Source organism: Alligator sinensis, unplaced genomic scaffold (assembly GCF_000455745.1).
Source record: "Alligator sinensis unplaced genomic scaffold, ASM45574v1 scaffold322_1, whole genome shotgun sequence".
Lineage (NCBI taxonomy): Eukaryota > Metazoa > Chordata > Crocodylia > Alligatoridae > Alligator > Alligator sinensis.
Window position 1 is genome coordinate 1432785 of NW_005842154.1, and position 23522 is coordinate 1456306.

Below are 23522 nucleotides of genomic sequence, written 5' to 3' on the forward strand. Positions count from 1 at the left end.
TTGGATTTTACACAGATAGGCTATACAGAGAAACTGGAAGACCAAACAAACAAAAAACTCCTCAAATGCCTCTTTTTCCAAAAGAGACAGCATCTTTTCTGGGCATGTTTAAACAAGTTATTGGACTTAAAGAATTGAACCCTGGTAAAGATGATTTAGTGGCTACATCCAAGACATAGCAGCAAGAATGCAGCCATCTTAATACCTGATTTGTGTTCTTGCAGATTGAGACATTGTAACCAACACTTTGGGGCCCTGCAGCTGTTTATACTGCATTTGACTATGAGTCAAATTGGTTTTCCCTACTACTACATTTGTGAGCAAGAAAGCTGAATCCTGAAAAAAAATCCTGGGTCAATGTCCCAGGATGCAGATCACAAACCTCAGCAGAAACTGCAGGAGGGCTCAGAGAAGCTCATACACTGCATTTATTTTAATCTTTGTGAGGCTGATCTGCCAACAAGGCACCTGAGAAAAATTAAGTTAGAAAGGCTTCAGGCACTATGGGTGATCATCTAATGTGGTTTTATTAGTCCACAAAAAAACCCTCTCTCAAAGAGCAAAAACATGATAGCCAAAGAAAAAAAAAAGAGAAGACATTAAACAAAAGGAGCGAAGGGCTCCTATACATGTGCACGTCGCCTGCTTCCATACGCTGGAAATCGCAGCAAGTTGGAACAGACTCAATTAATCAAGTCTGCTGGAGCACAGAAATTGATGCACTCTAGGGGCCTTCCACATTATGTGCACCAGCGTCCCAGTGCGTCTCCACACTGAAAAAATGGTGGCGGGGCACTTGGAAATAAAACACGTCTGATGAGCTTTAGTTCAAAGTGCCCCACTGCCATTTTTTCAGCGCAGGGATGCCTGTGGAGACTGATACATGTGACACATGGGCACTTTTAATTAGCACAGCTCGCTAATTAAAGTGCCCGGTGCTGTCCCACAGCACGTGTAAAAATGCCCAAAGAGTCAGTCCTTTAGCTCTTGTTTAAAGCATTTTACCACAAGAAAACAGAACAGAGGAGCCCATCTACTTACGCCAGGTTTGTCATCCAGGCCTGCAGCCCTTCAATTACTTTGCCCCAGGCCCTGCACCCTGCTCTGGTCGTCTCTGCTCTTACCTCTCCCCACCCCTTGGCTGAAGTCACCCGTCTAAGAGCAAAATTAATTGATCCACCTCCATTCCCATTCTGTGTGGAGAGGTTACCAGAGAGTACTGCAGTATCAGTGGCGGTCAACGGTGCCTGAAAAAGAAAAAAAAACAATTTATTAATATGATATAAGCCACTTGATTTACAGAAACTTAATGAACACATTGCAAGGACATAATCAAAACTGCAGACAGTAGCTGGATTTGTAAGCAAGCAAATACGGGCATGATAATTATATCTATCTTTCTCACTTCCTGGGCCTAGGGGTTTGGACCATATATGCCTGCACATTATCAAAATTTCTATAATCAAGCATTACAAAGCTGGAGTACCACATATATACAAGTGACATGCTCTTATGGCACAGAACAATATGTTTACAACCCTACCGTGTGGTCTTTAATTTTGTCAGATCTCACAAATTAAGTAGTATCACGTGCATTAATATTTCACTAGGAGACCTTCAGGGAGTACCCATCTGTGGTACAACAACTCAGTATGGGGCAGACATCCCTGTGGACAGTACTAAGCCAGGGTCCTGCAATACATGTACTTTTCCAGATCAGAAGGAAAACAGAGGTCACAACCTCTCAGGCCATTAAAGTTCAACCTGTTGGTAGGAGCTCCTAGGTCTTCACAGACCACCTATGTCATTTCAGATAAGGTGGCAAAAGTAGTCAAACTACAAGATATTTGGAAAAAAATATCCCTCTCCAAACCTTCATTCTTGGAAACTAGGTGAAAAGTTCCCACTAGAATACACTGTCAAATATGAAGTCTTGTGTTTGTTCCTGGAATTTGTGCTTACATCCTAAATACTGCTCTTAAATGTATTCAGTCTATCCTGGCTAGGGATATCTGGTAATGGTAGCAGATTTCATAGTAACAAACCAAAGCCAAAACTCTTGGCATTTTTTCCTCTCAAAAATCTATGAAACTATCAACACGCAGCCCAGCTATGAGCAAATCTCTACCCTTCCTAACATTAGTAGTTACATCTTTTCATAAATAAAGATGAGAAACCCCTTGAGCAGTGCTTCATCTTCTGTTCCTCTGTGCTGTTGTGCCTCATTAACTCAGATCCCTCTTTATTCTCGGAGTGGTATTTACTTCACTTTACCTCAATGGACTGGGATATGTGCATTTTGTTAATTTCAATCTGGGGAAAGCTGCTCCCTGGCACATCTTCATATTCTTCATCATAACGATCAAACAGGTCAGTGGCATCTACTCCAACACTAATTGTTCCCTGGGGAAAAGACAAGTGAAACAAGTATCCAGCATTAACAAGTGTCAAATATATCAAGGCCAAGAGGATACAGAGCCTCTGTGTACATTCTACGGTTTAAAGCAAAATGTTTTTATTGCTTTATGATGACACTTTCATTTTTAGTTTTGCCTTTCTTCTTTTGTTACAGAAAAGATACTCACATATAAAACAGGAAACTGAATGAATATATAAGGAAATTGAAGGGAAAAAGTATCTGTATGAAGTACTGTGAAATTCACAAAGCAAATGGGACAAAGGACAAACCTTTTCAATTCTGGAAATCATTTGTAAGAGCTGAGATAAAACATTTATGCAACCCTTAACTGTAACAGAAGGAAATAGAATATTTCAGACAAAAGAGATTTTATTTCCCTGGCAAGGCTGACCATTGTCCTGTCAATTTTTTAAAACTAAACCAATTTATCTCAGCGATTAATCTCTTCCAACCAAGCCAAGTCAGAAATCCTCTAATCCTCCTCCTCCACTGAAATGGTCTCATTTTGAGCTGTATTAACTACTTGAGATACATCAAATAGGTTATATCTTACTTCTGTGTCTTGATTTCATGAACCTCCTCTTGTAATCAGTAAAAGGGTTTGAGGAATACACCACTTAGGAAGCATTAACCATTTGACTCTATGGTCTTGCCTGAGGCACTATTCCAAGGGATATTAGAGGCTACAGTTAAGTTGCCTGGCTAGCTGCTGTCATGTTCATTCAAAGTAATTGTGAGAATGGCCCCAGGTATGAAAGGGGTAAAATCAGATCCTTGTTTGGCTCATAATTACAGGCAACCCTCGCTTAGCGCTCTTAATTGGTTCCGGAAAAACCAAGTGCTAAGTGAAATAACATTAAGTGAAACCAATTTTCCCATAGGAATGAATGTAAATAGAGATAATTCATTCCCGAAGCTCCCTGCTCATACTATAAAATAGCTGAAATCCCCCGCTAGTACTATAAAATCAATGAATTCAAACATCCAAATGTATGTAAATACTTTAACACTTTGAATTAATGTATAAAATTACAAAATAAAGTTCTGAACTGTATGCACAGATGCACTTTCACTTTCTGCTCTTTCGGCTTCCTTCAGCACTCAGAATCAGAGTGGTCAGGGTTAATGTCAGTTTCAGGGGATTTTGAAATGCTTGGCTGAGGATTTTTTTTGAGGGCTGGCTGCAGGGGTTGAAGCCAGAATTGTGCACTTCCTGAAGAAGGAATCCACTGATAGCTGTACTTAAGTCTTCTTCTTTTCATCATAAACCAGCCTGTAACAATTGACTTCATCGTTAATTTCTCTTGAAACTGCAGAACTGGCCCTGCATGTCAGGGTCATTCTCAAAGTAAGAAAAAAAAGCTTCAAGATGTTTGAAAGCTTCAGCCATGACTTTGCTGGTTAAAGCCCTTGCTGGCTGAACATCTTCCTTAGCATCTTCCTCTTTTTCATGGCTTCTCTGCTGCTCTATTTGAATGAGGTCCTCATTGCTCAATTCCTCCCTGTTGGAATTGATCAACTCCTGAATGACCTCATGTTCAAGTTCATTAAATCCAATTTTCCTTCCAAGCTCAATGATATTGTCCTGAATTATCACCACTGGTTTCTCAACCTCTTGGGAAGCCTGGACACAGTCTGCCCAAAGCTTTCGCCAGACACCATTCATTGTTTTGGAGGCAACTTCATCCCAGGCACTTGAAATGTTATCTATTGCCTTGTGGATATTCTAGCCCTTCCAAAATTCTTTTAGGGTTGGAGCCCCCGCTCCTGTAGCCCTGACTGCTTGGGCAAATGTTTTCCTTATGTAATAAGCCTTAAAGGCAGCAATGACACCCTGGTCCATTGGCTGTATGATGTAGGTGGTATTTGCGGACAGAAAAACAACTTTTGCATTATCACTGAGGTCATCAAGTGTGGTAGGATGCCCTGGTGCATTGTCTAAAATGAGAAGTGCCTTGTGGGACAGATTGTTCTCAGCACAATATTTCTCAACTGCAGGACAAAAATAATCCCTGAACCAACTCTGAAAGACTGACATTGTCACCCAGGTCTTCTTATTAGACTTCCAAATGCCTGGCAGACTGCTTTTAAGACACCCCTTGAGGGCCCTGGGGTTTTCTGAGTGATATACAAGGAATGGTTTCAATTTAAAACCCTCTGCAGCATTACCACCAAGCAATAAAGTAAGACAATCCTGGGACACCTTGAAACCTGGAATCGACTTCTTTGTGGAAACGTAGGTCCTAGAAGGCATCCTCTTGCAGAAGAGGCCTGTCTCATCAGCGCTGAAGACTTGTTGAGACATATAAGCCCCCTCCTCAATAATTTCCACAAACTTATTTCTATAGCTGGAAGCTGCCTGGGTGTCAGCACCAGCAGCCTGCCCCTGAATAGAAACATTATGTAAGTTGCTGAGCCTCTTAAATCTTTCGAACCACTCCTTACTTGCATAAAAAGGCTCAGAAGCAGACCCCTCAGGCAAATTTTTCTGTAAATCATCATACAGACTCTTAGCCTTCTTCCGAATAAGCAGCATACTCAAGGGCACATGATGTCGAGTTGTATCCTCAGTCCACACACTTAACAGCCTCTCCATTTCTAACATAATTGGAGCCATATTCCTACTGAGTTTCAAAGCATTCAAAGGAGTTACAATTCTACCACATTCTTTTATTTTGTCTTTATTCTTCAACATGGTCCTAACAGTTGACCCAGTCAAATTCAACACTCTACAGACCTCATTCTGGCGTTCCCCTGCTTCAATTCACTTCAGGACATCCAATTTAAGCTCCAGCATTACGCTTTTTCGCTTTTTTTATCTCAGCACTTGCACACTAAGAGTCAGCTAGACGTTTCTGACTCATGGTGCAACACAAAAAACGAAGCAAGACAGTGGCACAAGCACGAAAGAGCGCAGAGCATGAAAGTTTTTAATGAATCAAAATGGCGACGAGGCTGTGTGCCACCAATGCTTCCTGCCCGATACCCATGAGCGTTATAGCAAAACCCATGAGCGCTAAGTGAAACCAGGTATCAAAGTGAAATGAGCGCTATAGAGAAATAGTGCTAAGCGAAACAGCATTAAGCGGGGGTTGCCTGTACCTCTGGCAAAGGGTTTGGGGAGCTTTCTCTTGCTGCTGAGTCAACAATGTTCCCCCATGTGGGAGAGTGTTCGAGAGGAACAGCTGGATGCATAAAAGTAAAATCATCTTTCACAGATCAGTTTTGCACAAACCAAATTCAAGAGCTGGTTCTATGCAAAAAACACTCCAAGAGAGTGTAAACATGGAGGAAATAAATTCATCTTTAAATTGAAGTGAACACTCATGGAACTTTTTCCTGTGTTCACCTTGTTTTAGTAAATGATCCCTACTTGAAGTGTTCAAACAGCTGCAGGGTATATATTAAGGGCCTCAGAGAAGCATGCTTCGTTCCTCATCTAAAACAAGTTTGTATTACAAGATTCAGCAAGCTTTCTTCTAAACGTTCCCCCCATCCCAAGAGTACAGTGTTAAAACAAACCCAAAACATCATGCAAACTAATTGAAAAAAAAAAAATCAAACATTTCTAAAGAGAAACGAGGGGAAAACATCTGATTACTGGGATAACGCATTTCAATCTGTCTAGTTTAGACATGAAAATACAAATTTATTAAGATTGTTTTCTGTAGCTGCACCTTTTACTTGCTGACAATTAAATCTTCATTAGAACTGATAAACAGAAAAAAATTGCTAATATTAACTGTGAGCAAAATGAGGTATTTAGGCAAATCTGAAATTAGCCTAGTTCTAAGCAGATTCATCATCACTTTCTATTGCTTACACAGACTTTCCAAGCAGGAAAAAATGGAAATAAATATTTTAAAATATAAAAATGTGCTTTAAAAAAGTTAGGGTTGCCCTGGAGCTAATGTAGCATCCAAACTAAATCACTTTTTGAAGCTGACTAGATTTCAAGCTGATGATATCTTTCTGAGGATATTAAAACAGCAACATTAAAACTAGTTTGACTTTCTGCTCAAGGAAGCAAAACTATTTGTTCCCAACATTTATTTGGGACAAGAATGCACTGTTTAGGAACACACCACTGAGCATATCAGCTTTCCAAAGTCTACAACTGTTTCTCAAGTTTCAGTTATCCCTTGTGCTCTTTCTTGAAATAATGCCAAACTGTGAAACAATGCCAAAAAGCCAGTGACTTGGGAAGCACTGCAGCACTCTGCCGTTGCTCCAAGACTCTGAAAAGTGATTGAATAGAAAAGCCAAAAGGAAGACAAGCAGAGATTTTGGTCCTGACCGCCAATCACGCTTGATGAAATTAAAATAAACACACTCCACAGCATGACTGATTAAGCAATTTTGAATGTACAAGAGCATTTATTTTAACAATCGAGAGAACTGCTTTGATGCTTTTCTGCTGCTCTTCATCTGTTTCAAGGAAATAAGTGACGCATGGTTTTTTCAAGTGTACTGGTTATAGCTGAAAAATAGGAAGCTATAGGAATGCCACTCAGTTTCCAAACTCAAAAGAGTGCTTTGTAACCTGCTTTCACCTTCTACTAAATACACTTAAAAAGAGGAAGTTACCAAACTGAAGTAATGAGCGGGGATCCTGGTTTTCTGTTTAAAAATCACAAATTCTCTTTTAAAAAAAAAAGGAAAGGGAAAAAAAGCCCAGCAAAATTCTCTGATTTAAAAAACCCAAAATCTGTGATTAAAATGAAATGCCGCTATATACATACATATACACACATACATAAGTATATAAATACACACTCACAACCCACAGTCCCCCACCCCCCCGCTGCCAGGGTTATGGGGCCAGGGACCTGGGCAGCACCCCAGCCTCAGCCCTGTCCAACTCCCTCCCTCACTGTGATGGCCTCAATTCTACCCCCACCAGACTTACCTGTGGGAAACTGCAGGGAGCTGCTCTCCATGCTGCCTGGCTGTCACATGCATATGTGCACGCACATATGCATGTGGCGCCCCCTGCCTTTATCATCCTCCTCCCGTTTCCCCCAGCCCCTTGCAGGCTGGAATTCTGTCAACCTGCAAGGGGAAACCCGTCATTTCCCCAATTTTTCTCCCATTTCCCCCCCATTTTTCTGAGAAAGTCTGTGTTTTACTGCATTTTTTCATGGTGAATGGAAACCCCAGATCCCTGGTAATGAGGTAGTGATAGCGCTGGATTTAGAGTGCAAATAGGAACAGAACATACCACTATCAACAGAAAAAACATAAATAAAAAACCTTAAATTGGACAGTGTACCTGGAAGTGGACTGGAAGTACTTCCGGTCCACCTGGGAGTGCGCTGCGCCCCACCCCCGGCTTGGCGATTGGCTGCGAGGGGACTCCATGTGCCACCCCAGACCCAGAAGGCACCAGTCGCCAAGCCAGGGGGGTGTGGTATACTGGAGCTACTGGGGAGGCCATGGTGTCAGCACAGGTGTCAGCTTAGGGCAGCTGTACTACTGGTTTCATTTGTGTGAAGAAGTAACAGGCAGGACATGGCTGCTCTGGTAGTTTGTCAGAAAGGTCAAGGGCAGAGACATTGCTGTAGTGTGCTTAGCCCAAGGGACACCAAAGGCACTGCCTTCTAGTGTGACCTAAACCCAGGAGCATACTGAAGGTCCTGTCAGAGAAAGCTGTCAGAACAGATATTTGCTCTTACCTTTTTTCCTCCAAATTTAGGATATACCTGGAAAATACAGTTGTTTCTAAACTTTAAAATGTAACATTCTCTAAAACAGGATCATCTGCCTGACCTTTCTGAAGAAACCATCAAAATCCACACATCTCCATGAGTCATCCGATTGATATTTAGGACTTTATAGATTCTACTTTATTTCCCGCCTCCTCCCCCTTCTCTTCTACTACATAAATGTTATTTAACTATGAGTATTCTAGTGGTCTACGACTCTCACAACACAGCAATAACCATTTATGGAAGGTAACAGTAAAAAAGCTGAACTGCAGCACTTGGACTTTTTTGTAAAGATGTATTTTTATTTGGGATTTCCTTTTCTCCACCTACTGGAGCATTTAAAAACCTGCCTTAATCAAAGAGTTGTATTTGAAGTTTAAAACCACACTCAGTTGCATGCATTATAATAGTTGGAAGATTAGATGAAGAAAGAAGCCCTCCATATAAATTTTTTACTGGATTTTCTGAACTGGGGAGTTGCCCATCAATTCCCCCTCATCCCCTCCCCCCAATTTCTCTGCCTTCCACAAAGATGTATTTCACTGAATGATGACCCAGCATAGTGGATTCTATGAAGAAATCTTCCCTGCTGTCAAACAGGTAAAGTCACCCACGAACAGTCTATAGATCCTGGCAAGGAAACTGGCTCCAATACAGGCACAGGAAAAGCAGCAGATGGTGCTGTTAAAAATATTCCCACAGAACAGCACCCCCATGCCACTGGATAATATGGAAGGAGGTTGCTGCTGCCATAAATTTCCTTTCAGCCAATTGCTCAGAGACTAGAGGAGAGGAGAAAGCAAAACCCCAAAATGTGGGAGCTGTGCATGAACAACAAGGATGACCTATGCAAATGCTCCTGAAGTGTCAATTGCACCTGCAGCAATATGATGTAAAGTGCAACAGCACAGGAGGAAGGAAGGAGGTTCATGCTACTTCACAACAGAACAAACTGCGCCATTTCCCCATCACCTGAAATTCTTCTTAATGAATGAAGGTGCTTTTGAATCTTAAGAGCACCAGAGACTGCTTGGTTATTAGAGCTTTCCTTTGAAGTCAGTTATAAAGCACCCTGAAATCTCTTTCCTTACCACCAAAAGACAGATCTCACATGATGGAGCATCTCATAGCTCCCTCTGCTCCCTCAAATATAGCAGGCTGACTGGTTGGGAGTAAAACCAAATATTATAAGTCTTTCTGTTGGTGCCAACACACAGTTCTTCACCATACCTGACAACTCAGGACACAGCTTTTGAGAAACCGGCTATCAGTTTAGCACAAATAGCTTTAGTGAAAGTCACCAGTGTTTTATAACTATCTCCTGACCTGCTCTTTTCTTGGTATCACAGTGTTTGAGCAACTAAAGGATCTCTCTTCAGCAGTCAGGATGTAATCAATTACCACAAGGAGTGTCTGCAAGCACTGTAACAGAGAGGTTGCAAGAATGAACCCTATGAAACAAATTAAAGATATAAAATGTCTCCTAACCTCAAACAGTGTAATTCTAACAGTAATTAACATTTATAGCAAAATTATAACCACAAACAATGGGATTTATAATGGGACACCCCAGTGTGATGTACAGAACATTCTTCTACTGAAAAGTTCCATCCTACTCATGCCACCTTCAACAGGTCCCCAGATTTAAGAATAGATGTCTAAAAACTAAATCTTTGTCACTGCTTAGCAAGATGTTCCAGCAAGTGCAGCCTCTCCTCCAGACAGTTCGGGCAGGGGGCCTTGCACCTCAGAACTCTCATTTTGGCAAAGCTGCAGGACCAGCTTTAATTATATTCAACCCTGTACGAGTAGAAATCCAGAGAATTGCCCCAACTGCCACCGCCTGCCTCGTTCACAAAGAAAGCCTGTGTGGCACAGCTAAACATCCCCAAAGTCACAACACCAGATGGAGGTTTTACCTCTTCCTCCCAGTGAGGGCATAATTTATTTAAATATATTGATTTCCAAGTTTATATAGCAGAACAAAAACAGCAGGTTTAATTTAAATTACTCAGATCTTCCGAATCAGCTGAATGGGTTTTTGATGCCTGGTGCTGGAATGTTTACTCTTATATGCAGGGTAAAAGGAGCATGCAGCTGGCTTCTAGCTGACAGTGGCCTTGAAGACTGACTGAAGGCAGTGCTCTGACATCCCCTCTCACCAATCACTGAGGATGAAGTCTCCCATCCACTTAATGCCCTTACAGCACAAAAACGCAAGGCAGGCAAGAAGGGGCTTAAAACACTCATGTCAAAGTCAGTGATCCCTCCCAACCTCAGATCTCACCCAGATCATACCTGGGACTCCCAGCTATTCTCAGGGCTCTGCCACTAAAGTAAAATTGACCTTAATTTGGTAGCAGTACCTCTGCATCCTGTGGTTCTCCAGTACACCTAGAATTTGAAATCTGTAGTGAATTATCTAGGAAAGCAAACAGAAGCACAACTCAATCCCACATTATTTAATTTGATATGACACAATTCCTTTTAAGGTGCCCCATAATTTCTAAATTTTCAGCATGCTGCAATATTTTGCATTAAAAGCAAAAACCTATGTTAAAAAAAATGTTGCGAGACGCAGAGAATTTTAACATCTAATGAGAGAGCAACTGGCATTCATCTACATCTGCAGACAGGCAGTAGGGCAAGGGTGGGCAAAAAAACAGCCCACAGGCCAAATCTGACCCGTCAAGCACTTTCACCCGGCGCACAGCACTCACCAACAAGTTGTGCCCCGCCCAAACCTTCTGCCCATGAGGGTGGGAGTGACTGCCCACGTGTACATATGCCCCCAACATACCCTATTGAGCATCCCACCCTCGTGGGCGGACAGACCCAGCCAGCATGCAGCTCCTGGGCAGGGCTGCTGCTGCTGCTGGGGAACCTGCTTGGCTTCCCCTGCCTCCAGGTCACTCCAGGCAGCAGGTAGGGAAGAAGCAGGGGCTGGGGAGGTGCTGCAGCTGGGCAGAAGCATGGGGCTGGGACTGGTGGCAGAGTTAGTGGCCAGGGGGCCAGTGGCAGCGTGGATGAGGTGGGCAGTGTGTGGGTGTGAGGGAGGCGGCATGGGGACCCCCCACACTGTCCCCATGGTGCACAGCCCCAGTAGGCAGTGGTAGTAGCAGCAGCAGGTGGGGGCGCTCAGGGCACTCATGCCTGACACAGGTGCTGGTGCCTAGTGAGGTGCAGCTCCAGCCAGTGCTACCCATCCTGGTTAGGGGTGCAGCCTCCACTTGGCTGTCTCTATCGCCAGTGCTCCCTATGATGCATGTGCAGCCTCTGCACTTGCATGGCACAGGAGGAAAGCCCCATGCACTGAAGCTAGCTTGCCTTCCCGCCGAGGCTGCACAGCACAGTAGGGAAGCCCCAGGAGCCTTCCCCTGCAAGGTATAGAAGGCAGCCAATTCCAGCATGCAGAGCTTCCCTCCCATGCCATGTGAGCACAGGGTGTGCAGCAATAGAGACTGCCCTGTGGAGAATGCACCCCTTGCCTTGATGTGCAGCACTGGCCGGAGCTGCACCAAGCACGAGCACCCCCACCTGCTGCTGCGCTGTGGGGGAAGTGCCGGGGGGGGCCCCCCACCCTCCCTCCCTCATCCCACAAATGCCACATACCCCCCCCCCACAGCCCCCCAACATATACACAACCGCCTCCACAACCCCCCCACACATGTCTGTTTGTTTTTGTAAATGAAGGACAGAATTACAGGGCACATGCCCTGCAACCAGGAATGGAATATTTTGTAAATGTCACAGCCACAAAAGTGGACATACAAGGGGCTGATGCTGTATCTGTTCATACACGAAAAAGGGAACGCTGGTCATACATATCTTTGTGTTAAAGTTACTGGTCTCTAATATGTAAGGGCAGTAGTTCAAAGTCTTCCTCTGGAGTTCATCTACAAAAATCTTTCCTTATTTTCTCTTCCCTAAGATTTTTACAACTATTAATTTTTGCTGGGACTTGCACCGTGCTAGGCCAGTGCTTTCCTGAACAGAAGAGATATGATGAACTCTGTCCCAAGAAGCTCATCATATGAAGAAATTTAGTCACCTTTGCATTGGAGTCACTGTACCATTTTAGTGACCAAACTTTATAGTACCTTCCTTAGATTTCAAACAGCGTACTTATAACATCACAATCTTCCTTGTGGTAATAGATGGCTAATACACAAAAAAAGAGTGACTGCACTTCATAGTTACACAAAAGAAAAAAATTCAGTTTAGGAGAATACCTGGCACAAATATCTACCTATAATTTTCTCCATTTCTTTTGTTGGCATTGCTAATTATTGCAAAGAAAATTGCTTTTTGTGTAAATGCTATGTGCCTATTTTTCAAGTTTTGCTGCACTATGAAAGACTTTTTATAATCTCTGCTTTTTAAAAAAAAACATGTGGTGCCCTTTTAGTTAATTTTCCATAGAATATGCCTCACAACAGTAAAGAAGTGATTGCTCTTGACATGATGAATTTTCCTGTAAAATATAATCTGTTCATGGGAATCACAAAGACTGAACTGGGAAGGCAGCCAGTACTACTATGAATATAGTGAGCAGGAGAAAAAGTTTGTGCATCAGCTAGCAGTAGAAGCGAGGGTGGGGTGGAAATCAAGAAACAATCAAATAGTGAGGGTAGCAGGCATTGTGAGACAAGGTCAAGGAGACAAAACTGAAGATGGCCCTTAGAGACAAAAAAATCAAGCATGAAGCAACAACCCTAAACTTAATACTAACAAATGGAGTAATAAGAATCAGAGGGTTTGGCTTGAACCAGGGCTTGTTCTGTAATATTTTGAAGGCTACAGATCAAAACTTAAGGATACTAACTGAAAAAGGGAATTAAAATAATCAATACATGAAATGACAATGGAACAAATCAATCCAGTTGTCTAACAGTGACAGGAAATATAGATTAATTATTGAAACAAAAACAAACAAAAGAGGGATCTCATAAGCTGCCTTGAATTTATTGTGGGGAGTGTCAGGGATATATATGGTAGCCGTGTTGGTCTGAGAAAAAGAAATGCAAATATCTAGAACTCTTGGTTCCAAAATGATACCAGAGTTGGTCTGATAAAAACAAGAAATTGCAAAAAAGTGTGGCATATAAATCTAATAAATAGACACATCTTTTCACCATACAGCTCAAGCAATCAAGCGGGGGCAAAATTCCTTTACCATTTGCATCCAACCAATTTGAATCTCATAATTTGCTATATCCTGGTTATAAATCCCCTCCCCTCCTCTTTTTTCATTACTTGTTCCCGGTGTCCTTACACTGGTAGGGAGGTAGCATTACTAGAAATACTACTACTGCAGATTAGCCTTGGAGCAGAGTAGGCAAGACTATTGCTGCAATGCCAGTAATCATGCCACTGCCAACTAGGGATGCACTGATAGAGATTTTTGGGGCTGATAGCAATTGCCGATTTTTAAGGAGGCATATTGGTCGATACTGAGCTGATTTCCAATACAGCATGGACAGCTGGTGCAGCTGTTGTGGTGGAAGGGGAGTGGGGAGGGCAGGGCTGTGTGGAGAGGGCAGATCAAGGCCCCGGCAGTGAGGGAGGCAATGGGGCTGGGGCCAGGGTTCGGGCAGGCGCTGCTCAGCCAGGGCAGGATAGGTTGCGGGACAGAGCTGTGACTCATTCAGGGGGTGCTGGGAGGGGGGCGGCTTCTGTTGATGCGTGCACCCCAGCAGGGCACCCGGGGCCCCTGGATCTGCGAGGGGAGGATGCCACTGTGGGCTGGGGCAATGCCAGGCTATTCCTGGTAGGGGTTGGGTTGGGCTGCATTCGGAGCGGTCAGTGGCAATGCTAGGAGGGAGCTACCCCAAAATTCACTGTAGCACCCCAACCCCCTCCCAGCGCTGCTGCCGCCCACCCCAAACACAGCCTGGCCCAGCTCCGGCTGCAGCCCACCCCACCCCACCCCATGCAGATCCAGGGGTGCATGCCCTTCCTCTCCCCGTGCCCTTCTGGGGTGCATGCAGTGGCAGGAGCTGCCCTGGCTGGGCAGTGCCTGCCCCAGCCCCTCTCCCTCCCTCACTGCCAGGGCCTTAGATCAAGCCCCTCTCCCTCACCACCGCCTGGGCCTGGGCTCCCCACCCGCTTCCCTCCCCACTCCCCTTCCACCACAAGGCTTACCAGCTGGACACAGCTCTTCAAGCTGCTAGGCTGCGCTCCTCACCACCTACGTGCTGTGCTGTGGCTGTGCACTTGCACAGGCCATTTATTGGCCACGTTAATCAGCCACATCAGGCCTATGTCTAATGCAGCCAATTTTCTTTATATCGGTGTCAATCCGATACTGGACCAATGTATTGGTGCATCTCTACCGCTAACATCAGTGGAAGTATCCCTGAGGAACAGCATATTACAAAAAATCTAGATAGATACAACCTCTTGGAAGGATCTTTTTCAGGAGCATCTCTTTTCTGCTCTACCTGTCCTGAGTTAGTAGTGTGAGATTTCAGAAAAATTTTCTACATTGGTATTTTCAACATATACATGCAGTATTCTGTCATTTTCTTATGACTGGCAGCCTGATAACATTTCTCATTGTTCTAAGGGCCATGACAGATGTTATACTTAAGACATGATTAGCAGATTAATCATGTCTTGGGTAGTAACCCAGCCACATGTTCAAGCAACTAATGGTGTGGAACTAAAACAGGGAACAAGCAACAAAGTTATTACACAAAATATGCACAATAACTGTGTGATGGGAACAAGCCACACCTTAAACTGAATGTATGGCCACTTCTAGCCTCAGCAGTGCAACAAGAGTCCTTCAAAGCTCTGATGAGCTCTCAAATCTGGAAGCATCAATCTGCTGACTGCTGCTCCCAGCCACAGGAGCACAGCAAAGCAACGGGCTCCAAATATGTTCCTATGGCTGGGAGCACCAATTACTTGGCTGATGCTTCCAGCCATGGGAGTACCGAGCCCCCAGCTCGCTATTTGCCAGTGCAGGTGGGAGCCGGGTTCATGATTCACAATTCCACAAGAACACCTCTTGTCATGCACATGTTCAGTTAAAGGCTGCCACATCTGTAAGGGACCTTAATCTGGATCTCAAGTATTTACGCTATGTTATGATTTTCTTGTAAAACTTACACCAACACTTCTTTTGTCTAAGCCAGGGCAGTCCAGCTTCCAAGTGGACGGGGGCCAAACACCCTGTCGGCTGCACACCCTGTGCACGGTACAAGGGTAAGTTACATCCCCCTTGGGCCATACACCCCATGGACACTGCTCCCAACCCCCCACCCCCAACTTGCAATCTCCACTGCTGCACGTGTGCTCACAAATGCCCTGCTGCACTGTGACCCCCTTGACCCTCCTTCTCTCCCCAGTACACACCATGCCCCAGACTTACCCTCAGCTCCTCACACTGACATACTGACCCCACCTTTGGGATAGGGGCAGGAGCATTAGCAGGAGGGAGGAGGATCCCAGAGTGATGTTGCAGTCAGAGTGATGGTAGGGGTAGGGGGGGAAGCAGCACCTGGGGTGCTACAGTTTAACCTTCCCAGGGCACATATGGCCCATGGGCTTCTAGCTGGACAGCCCTGGTCTAAGATTAATTAAAATGGGAAAAAATGCCATAATACCAGCCAATGTCTATCTAACAAACTCAGGAAAAGCTATACCCGATCCCAGAGGCAGCAAAGAAGAGGGAAGGCACTCCACCCAGAAAACTAGTGCTGTGCACGAGAAGACTACAGACCTAATCAGAAGCAGTCCCAGAGAAGGGCAAGTGAGGGAAACAAAAGACTCTGACTGGGCTAAATTTTTATTACTTCAACATGTAAATTGGATCCATCTTAACAAAGAATCTGCACAGAGCAGTCTCCCGGAACATCCTGAGGACACGAGAAGAATGTAGTGAGAGCTACAAGTAAGAGGTTAGAGTAGGCTAAGGGATGGATCAGAAAAGATTCTCTCTCTCTCCTTGCTGCTTTTCCGATACAGCTACTTCCCTAGGAGATGACATACATGCCCGGGGAAGGGGGGAGGGGGCAGAGCAGGTGCCAGGTGGAAGCATCTACACTCTCAGACACTGGTCTCCCCACAGCAAATAATGGGGTTTTATTTCTCCAAATGGGAAGCAGTTCTCAGATCAGACAAATGACTTTCCAAACTCAGGACATCTTAAAAAAACACAAACAAACCCCTAAAAAGCAAAGACCCCATTCAAAATCTGCCAAACTGCCTACATCTGGTTATCATTCAACATTTCTGGTTAGAAATGCTTTATTTAGCTGGAACCATTTTACAGAACTAATAAAACGTTGGAAATTTTAAAATAACTTGCGTTCTTGTATGAAATGATCACAGCTGTGCTATCCAATTCTATAGGAACACTGCCTGGAGAGACATTTCCATAGAATGCCAATAAGCAATCGCTGTAAACACCCAGATGGCTAATTTTATTGCAGGACATAGAGACTCAAGCTTACAATGCAGCTCTATTTTTTATTGCTCACTACCACAGTCAAACACCCAGATAAAATGTCAAATTCCTAAAGTCACAGAGATACATTATATAGTGATAACCACAGATGCCTGTCTGTTCCACACACCCCCACAGAATTTCTATCTGCACTAAGCCACCCTCATTTACAACAACGATATGTTCAGTTCCCCCAGTTTTATGTAGTTGCTGGTATCAAGAATTGGTCTGATCCCCTTCCTGGTTGGCATGCTGCTAAAAGCAGTTCAGAAAGGTTCTCAAAAGGGTGGAATGGACTAATTTAAACCACTAGGTGATGGTAATTCCTTTGCACAGTCTGTTTTGACTCCTTTGCTCCCTTTATCTCAGCTCCCATTCAGAGAAAATCTTTGTTCACCACATCCTTGCTAATGTAAACCCAAATGATGCCAGGCACACACATCGGAGCATCATAAATCCACCTTCCCCACGTTCCTTCCTTAAAGGTGATGCCAGATAACAGGCATTTTAGTAACTGAACTCCCATGGGATCCAGAAGATGTGGTTCCTCTTGAGGGAATTAAAAAATAAAAAGCCATCAGTGCTATATTAAATATTTGTTTTAAACTACTTTAGCTTTGAAACAGATTTTTCCAGTGTTTTATTAAAACAGAAGTTTACATTTTATTAGGACTATGGTGGGAAGGGTCCTTCCAGTTACACATTTAATTGTCACTAGAAAAGCTCAGGGAAAGACCAATAACTGTTAAAGGAAGAAAAAAGGTTTCTTCTGAAGGAGGGGCGAGAAGAAAAAGAAAGCAAGCCTGGGGGACCAAGTGTCACAGAAATACACTGCTGCATAGACAGAAAGTAATTTGTAGGCTCCTGTATACTAGATACAATTTTTAATGCTTATTTTTATTCAATTTTCTAGTGATAATATAGTTGATGCAGAGAAAAACTGCCATAAAAGAAAAATTAAATTATATATTGTATAACTGTTTTAGTCCCATGGGATGGGCAGACTGTTATTCAACAGTATGAGATATGCTGACAGATAAAGTTTAATATTCATACAGCAGCTTGTGTTTAGTTACTGTTACTACACTGCAGAGGCAAAAGGAAAGAGAGGTAGCATCCAGGAGTTGAGGAAGGGATGGAAACTTCAACATCATTTCAACTAAAGCCATAAATATGAAGATTAGCTCTACCATGCCCTGCTTGAAAGACAGGAGGGAGATGCCCAGAGACTTATCATTAGAACAGTATCAAATTAAGCCAGTGGTCTGTAGTCAGATTCGGCTGGTGGTCCTAATCTGGTGCCTGGAATGGACATGGTAGGGCCCCATCCAGCCACATGGTGGGAAGGTGGGGGAACTAGCTCAGCCCTGAGCAGGAAGGGGGCACTGCCTGGACCTGCAGGCTGGGGGGATGGGGGCATGACCTGGCCCGAGCCCGGGGGAGGGTCAGGTCATGGCGCAGCCCCAACCCGATCCCAAAGGGCTTGGGAATTTGGCAGCACAGGAGGGGCCCATATTTTAATTGCCGCCACTCCTCTACCACTAAATTTCCCGACCTGCAGAGAGCCACATGGGCCAGATGCCATGGGTCTGCAGGCCACATTTAGCCCATGGGATAGAGGCTTAAGTACCCCTGAGTTAGGCAATGGCAAGTGGGAGGCTTCATTATCTGTTATATTACATAAAACCAGTCAGTCCTTTTTAACTCATGGATTACAGAAACAGAAACAAAAGGAAGTTTTCCCAACAAAACCTATATTCAAAGAGAAAAAGAACTCAAACGCTAAAACTGACAGCCCCCTATTTTCATTTCTCACTCCCCCTCCTTTGTACCAGGTTATCCGTTAGAGCAGGGGTGGGCAAAATACAGTAGTGCTCCACATGGGGCTGAGCCCTGCCCACTCCTGCCAGCCCAGGCCCTGGCCAGCACACACAGGTTTCCTGCAGGGCTGCTCCCAGAGTGGCTGCAGCTGCCCAAGTACTTCTCAGCTCCCCCTGCTTCCAGTGGTTGCTCCTCCTCTTGCCCCTGCTGCACCTCTCCAGGCAGGAGGGAAGCTGCAGCTGGGTGGGGCTCTAGCTCCTGGCCACCTTCTACCCACTGTGCCCGCACAGTGCGATGAGAAGCCACCTGCAGGTGGCAATGGCAAGTGCCAAGTATCCAGCTACTGGACCCAGCATTAGGCCAGTTACCTATCGTTTGGAGAGTCAAAAGCCAAAAACCATACTGTGCACCCACAGAATGAGGTGGCAGAGCTAGAACTGTGGAGAAGGAGCTCTGGATACATTTGTATTGTGGTGGGTACAAATTTTTAATCAGTTTTGTTTTAGCACAGAAAAAGAGTTCTGTACATTGGCACAATTAGTTCCAATAAGATGAAATGGGTAATAAATAATGCAAAAACATAAAATGTAGCAAATGTAAAATAATACAGAAAAACAAACAAATGATTGTATGGAAAAATACAGCAAGACAAGACATGGAACACTGCTTCAGGACAACTCCTTAGTTAAACAGTACCTTCAATTTGTTCTTTATGAAAGCCATGCAGGGACAAACTTATTCCATAAGATTTTTTTTCCACATTCTTTAACTTGCCTTCACATGGAATAAATTTCAAGAACAACTACTCACCTTTAAATTAACACATTTCCTTAATCCATTTACTTACCTTTGAAAAGTAAACAAGCTCTTAGTATCTGGGTGTTATTTCCAAAAACCCGTAGACTCTGTTGGGTAGTGGTGCTTTGCTAACACCAGCAAAAGTCTAAGAGAGAGTGCCAAGGTGAATAATCCAAATGTGGCATTTCTTTTGATGGGGACCAAAAGATTACTGCTACCCATCTCTTCACAAAAATCAGAATGTCACAATTCTGGTAATACAAACACTATTTAAAGTAAAAATCTCAGATGGTAAATTGAATGAGCCAAGAAACAAATGACACCCCACTATTATGGGACTAAAGGCACTGCACTAATCATTTTAGTGAGAGTCCCCAAGAACATGAAGCCTACAGAATGCTTGAAAATGCAAAGCGTGTCATTTGTGACCCTCATTTAGCCTGTACTATATTGCAGCTCTGAAAACAGCTGTGTTTTTCCTGATCAAAGGGGGTATTCAGAAATAATTTAGAAGTTATTTTCTCATAAAAAGAATTCCATTAAGCTAGACATGTTCTTTGCTTTAATAAAAATAACATATGTATGTGGGGCAGAATGACAGAAGTACTGATATTTAAGGTTTGTCATTAGGGTAACATCCCAATGACACAAAGAACATGTATATTTCCTCCTGGGTTTCAAACACAGGCACAAAGACATTTTTTATGTTTTATGTGAAATAGCTTAAAAGCCAAAAACTAGATGATTTTCAGGAAAACTAGAGCATGCAGTGAAATTATACAGTACCAAAGACTGAACCTCTTGGAATTGCATTCACCTAATTTATGCAAGAGCCAGGTGGTTCCAGAATCTTTTAAAATCACAATAGCTAGTAAACTCAGCTATCCTCTTCAGCCCTGGCTTGCTAAGTGTGGCAGGAATCAAGGAAATAGCCCATGAGGGTCATTAACATTTTGAACTACTGGCATGTCATAACTCTGAAGGGAGAGGAGAGAAAGTAGTGAGGGTCATATCACTCCTGACTTCATCCCTTCCCACCCACACCATACTATATTGCCATGAAAATATTGTTGTCAGTGCATTTAAATAACATCAAGATTCTAGCACTGACAACAATATTTTCATGGCAATATAGTATGGTGTGGGTAACTAAACTTAAATGGTAACGTGAGTCACTTAGGTTCTAGTTTAGTGTTGCTCAAGCAGACCGAAACTTGGGAATGAGGCACTCAGTAGCAGTTGCTGTAGTAAGGGTATCATAAAGTTCTCTCCAAATAGACACTAGCTGTGCTGCTGGCAAGATCCCAATACTGTTCAGGTTTATTTTGCTCTGTAAAGTCCAATGGGAATATTTCTACTGTCCAACTAGTTTGGTTAGCCATCTTTTCCTCCCAGTCAATTTCAAAGGCAAGCCTGAATTTCTCTCAGCAGGCTTCTACAGCAGAGAGTGGGGATATTGTTAGAGAACTGCAGGACGGTTCACCTTGGAATACTTGCATAAGACTCAGTGACCTCTCCATATCTGGAAGGTTTTTCAACGTTTTTAAAAAAGTCATTTACCGCCACATGTGCCACTGCAATAGCACAATGAATTCTTCATGGGGGACAAAATGTCACAAGAAATAACTATGCTTTAAGCCACATGCTAAATGCTTTTTTCCCCCCTGCTTTTTTAATATTCTATAGCACTGAAAGAGGGGAGAGGAACCCTATAAATGTAGGTGCCCAAGACTCAGTCAGTTTCAGATCCCTCCTCTACACGACACCTTGTTTAGGATTTCATCATAGAATCACTGAAAATTAGGGTTGGAAAGGACCTTAGGAGGTTACTTAGTCCAATTCCCTGCTCAAAGCAGGAACAGCTCCAACTAGATCATCCCAGCCAAGGCTTTGTCTAGCTGGGTCTTAAAAACCTCTAAGGATAGAGATTCTACAATGTCTCTGGATAACCTGTTTCATTATTTTGCTACCCTCCTGGAAAGAAAGCTTTTCCTAATATCTAACCTAAACTTGCTGCAACTTGAAACCATTGCATCTTGTACTGTTATCTGCCGCCACTGAGAACAATCTAGTTCCATCCTCTTTAGAACCTCCCTTCAGGTAGTTGAAGACTGCTATTAAACCCTCCCTCAGTTCTCTTCTCCAGACTAAATAAGCCTAGTTGCCTCTTCTCATAAATCCCCATAAGCTCCTCTCCTCAGCTTCTCCTCATGTCATATTCCCCAACCCCCTCACCATTTTCACTGCCCTCTGCTGGACTCCCTCAAATTTGTCCACATCCTTTCTGTAGTGGAGGGCCCAAAACTGGACACAGTACTCCAGATGTGGCCTCATTAGTGTCAAATAGAGGGGAATAATCACGTCCCTCAATCTGCTGGCCATACTTCTAACAATGCAGCCTAGTATGCCATTAGCTTCCTTGGCGACAAGGGCACACTGGTGGATCATATTCATTTTATTGTCCACTGTAACCCCCAGGTCCTTTTCTGCAGAGCTGCTGCTTAACCAGATGGTCCCCAGCATGGCAGTATTCTGTCCTAAGTGCAGGACTTAGCACCTACCCTTATTGAACCTCATGTGATTTCTTTTGGTTCAATCCTCCAATTTGTCTAGTTCACTCTGAATCCTAGCCCTACCATCCAGTGCATCTACTACTCCCCCCTTCCCCATCTTGGTATTATCTGCAAACTTGCCAAGGGTATTATCTGCAAACTTGCCATCTTCCAAGTCACTGATGAAGATATTGAACAAAACTGGCCCCAGGGCACTCCACTTGATACTGGCAACCAACTAAACAGCAAGACACTGACTACTACCCTCTGAGCCAGATGATCCAGCAAACTTTCATCACTGAGATTAAGAATATTCTGTACTGTACCTTGGGATTAGTTCGCTGCTGAAGTCTTCTTTCTTCCCTCTCTCTTTGCAAACGTTCAAATTCTTCTCTAATTTCAGCTGGGGTTCTCTTCCTTTCCACAACCTGTGCAGAAAGGGGTTGAGATGCAAAGGGTTATTGGGCAAGAGAATGCACAGCAAACAATTACAAGGGATTTAATCATTGATGGAATTTGAAACATTCTTAAGTCTCTTAATTCTCTCTCTGGACAGCCTCCCTTTCTTTGTAACATCACCTTTTTTGCTGTAAGTGTTCCAGGCCATAGAGTTTTTATTACTTTATAATGTATTTGTAATGTAAGTACCATTTCTTGTCAGAAGCTTTTTATCCAATTAAAAAAAAACCCATTACAAATAATAAAAACCACTGTCTCTCCATGTCCAGTAGGTCACGCCAAATATTTTTACTTATAAATTTATAACTGCCATCTATGCATCCACAAACAATTCTTAAATGACTCAGAGAAGAGTCAGGCAATGCTTTGTTCCCTCAAAGTTAACACATCTGGCAAAGTGGCTGTGAGAGGGTGAAGAGTTTCAAAATCAAAGACTACCATGGAAGTGCCCTGTCCACAGTCCTCTCTTGGTACAGCCAGATATACATGTAGCTTGAGCAGCACTGTTGATGGCAGACATAGTGAAAGAGGTTCTCTATAGTGAAGCCCCAAACCACTTGAAACTCATCATTGCTAAAGTTAACACCTAAAACACCATCTGGAAACTAAGACAAAAGTGTTACTTAGAGGGCTAGCACCACATTTTACCATATTTACTCAAATACAAGACAAGGTTTCCCTCCCCCCACCCAAATCAGCATGGGGAAAAAAGCCCCGTGTCTTACATTCACATACTAGAAAACCTTGTCAAATACACTGTCTATCATTAAACAAAGGGCAAAAGCAGCATGTGCTCAGCAACGGAAACTAACTATAAAATATATTAAATGCAGTTAACACCAAGCATGACTATAAAACATGCATGACTATAAAACACATGGCCCATACTTTTCATCCTGGGGCTTCATATACTCCTAAATCTATGGCAGGCATCCTATATGTAAGCCCCAAGCCTGGAGGTTTTGAGATTCAAATGCCCCCAAGTCTTGCTCACCTTTATTTTATGGGGATGGGGGATTTCTCCCTAGCTCTTTCTTTTGGCCTTTTGGCTAAAGTGTGTAGCCAAGATTCTCCCATTGGGAGGCTATAGGGCTATGGGTGCCTGCCCACAGTGGAATGGAAAAGTCTCCACCCTCAACTTCACAAAGCCATTCAAGGTCAGGGAGCAAGGGATCTCCCTTTCCAGGTACAGCAAACCACCACTACTACCTCCACCATGGTGGCAATCGTGGTATCTCCCCTGCCAGGGCAACCATACTAATGTTAACCTACACGGCTAGGTTAATGCAGCCCATCTGAACGGGTAGTCC

At 43.5% G+C, this 23522-nt stretch overlaps 1 protein-coding gene across 2 annotated transcripts in view; it reads right to left on the reverse strand.

Moving 5' to 3' along the window:
- Nucleotides 1-23522, reverse strand: part of DNAJC11 (DnaJ heat shock protein family (Hsp40) member C11) — a 55283-nt gene that overhangs the window by 17587 nt on the left and 14174 nt on the right. For both annotated transcript variants that reach the window (XR_003094510.1, XM_025206417.1), the window contains exons 3-5: nt 22080-22181; nt 2275-2403; nt 1125-1247 (exon numbers count right to left, since the gene is read on the reverse strand). Coding sequence is in view for 1 of the 2 variants with exons in the window: in XM_025206417.1 (XP_025062202.1) it covers nt 1125-1247; nt 2275-2403; nt 22080-22181 (354 nt within the window). In the remaining variant the exon portion in view is untranslated. The remainder of the gene's footprint in view (nt 1-1124; nt 1248-2274; nt 2404-22079; nt 22182-23522) is intronic.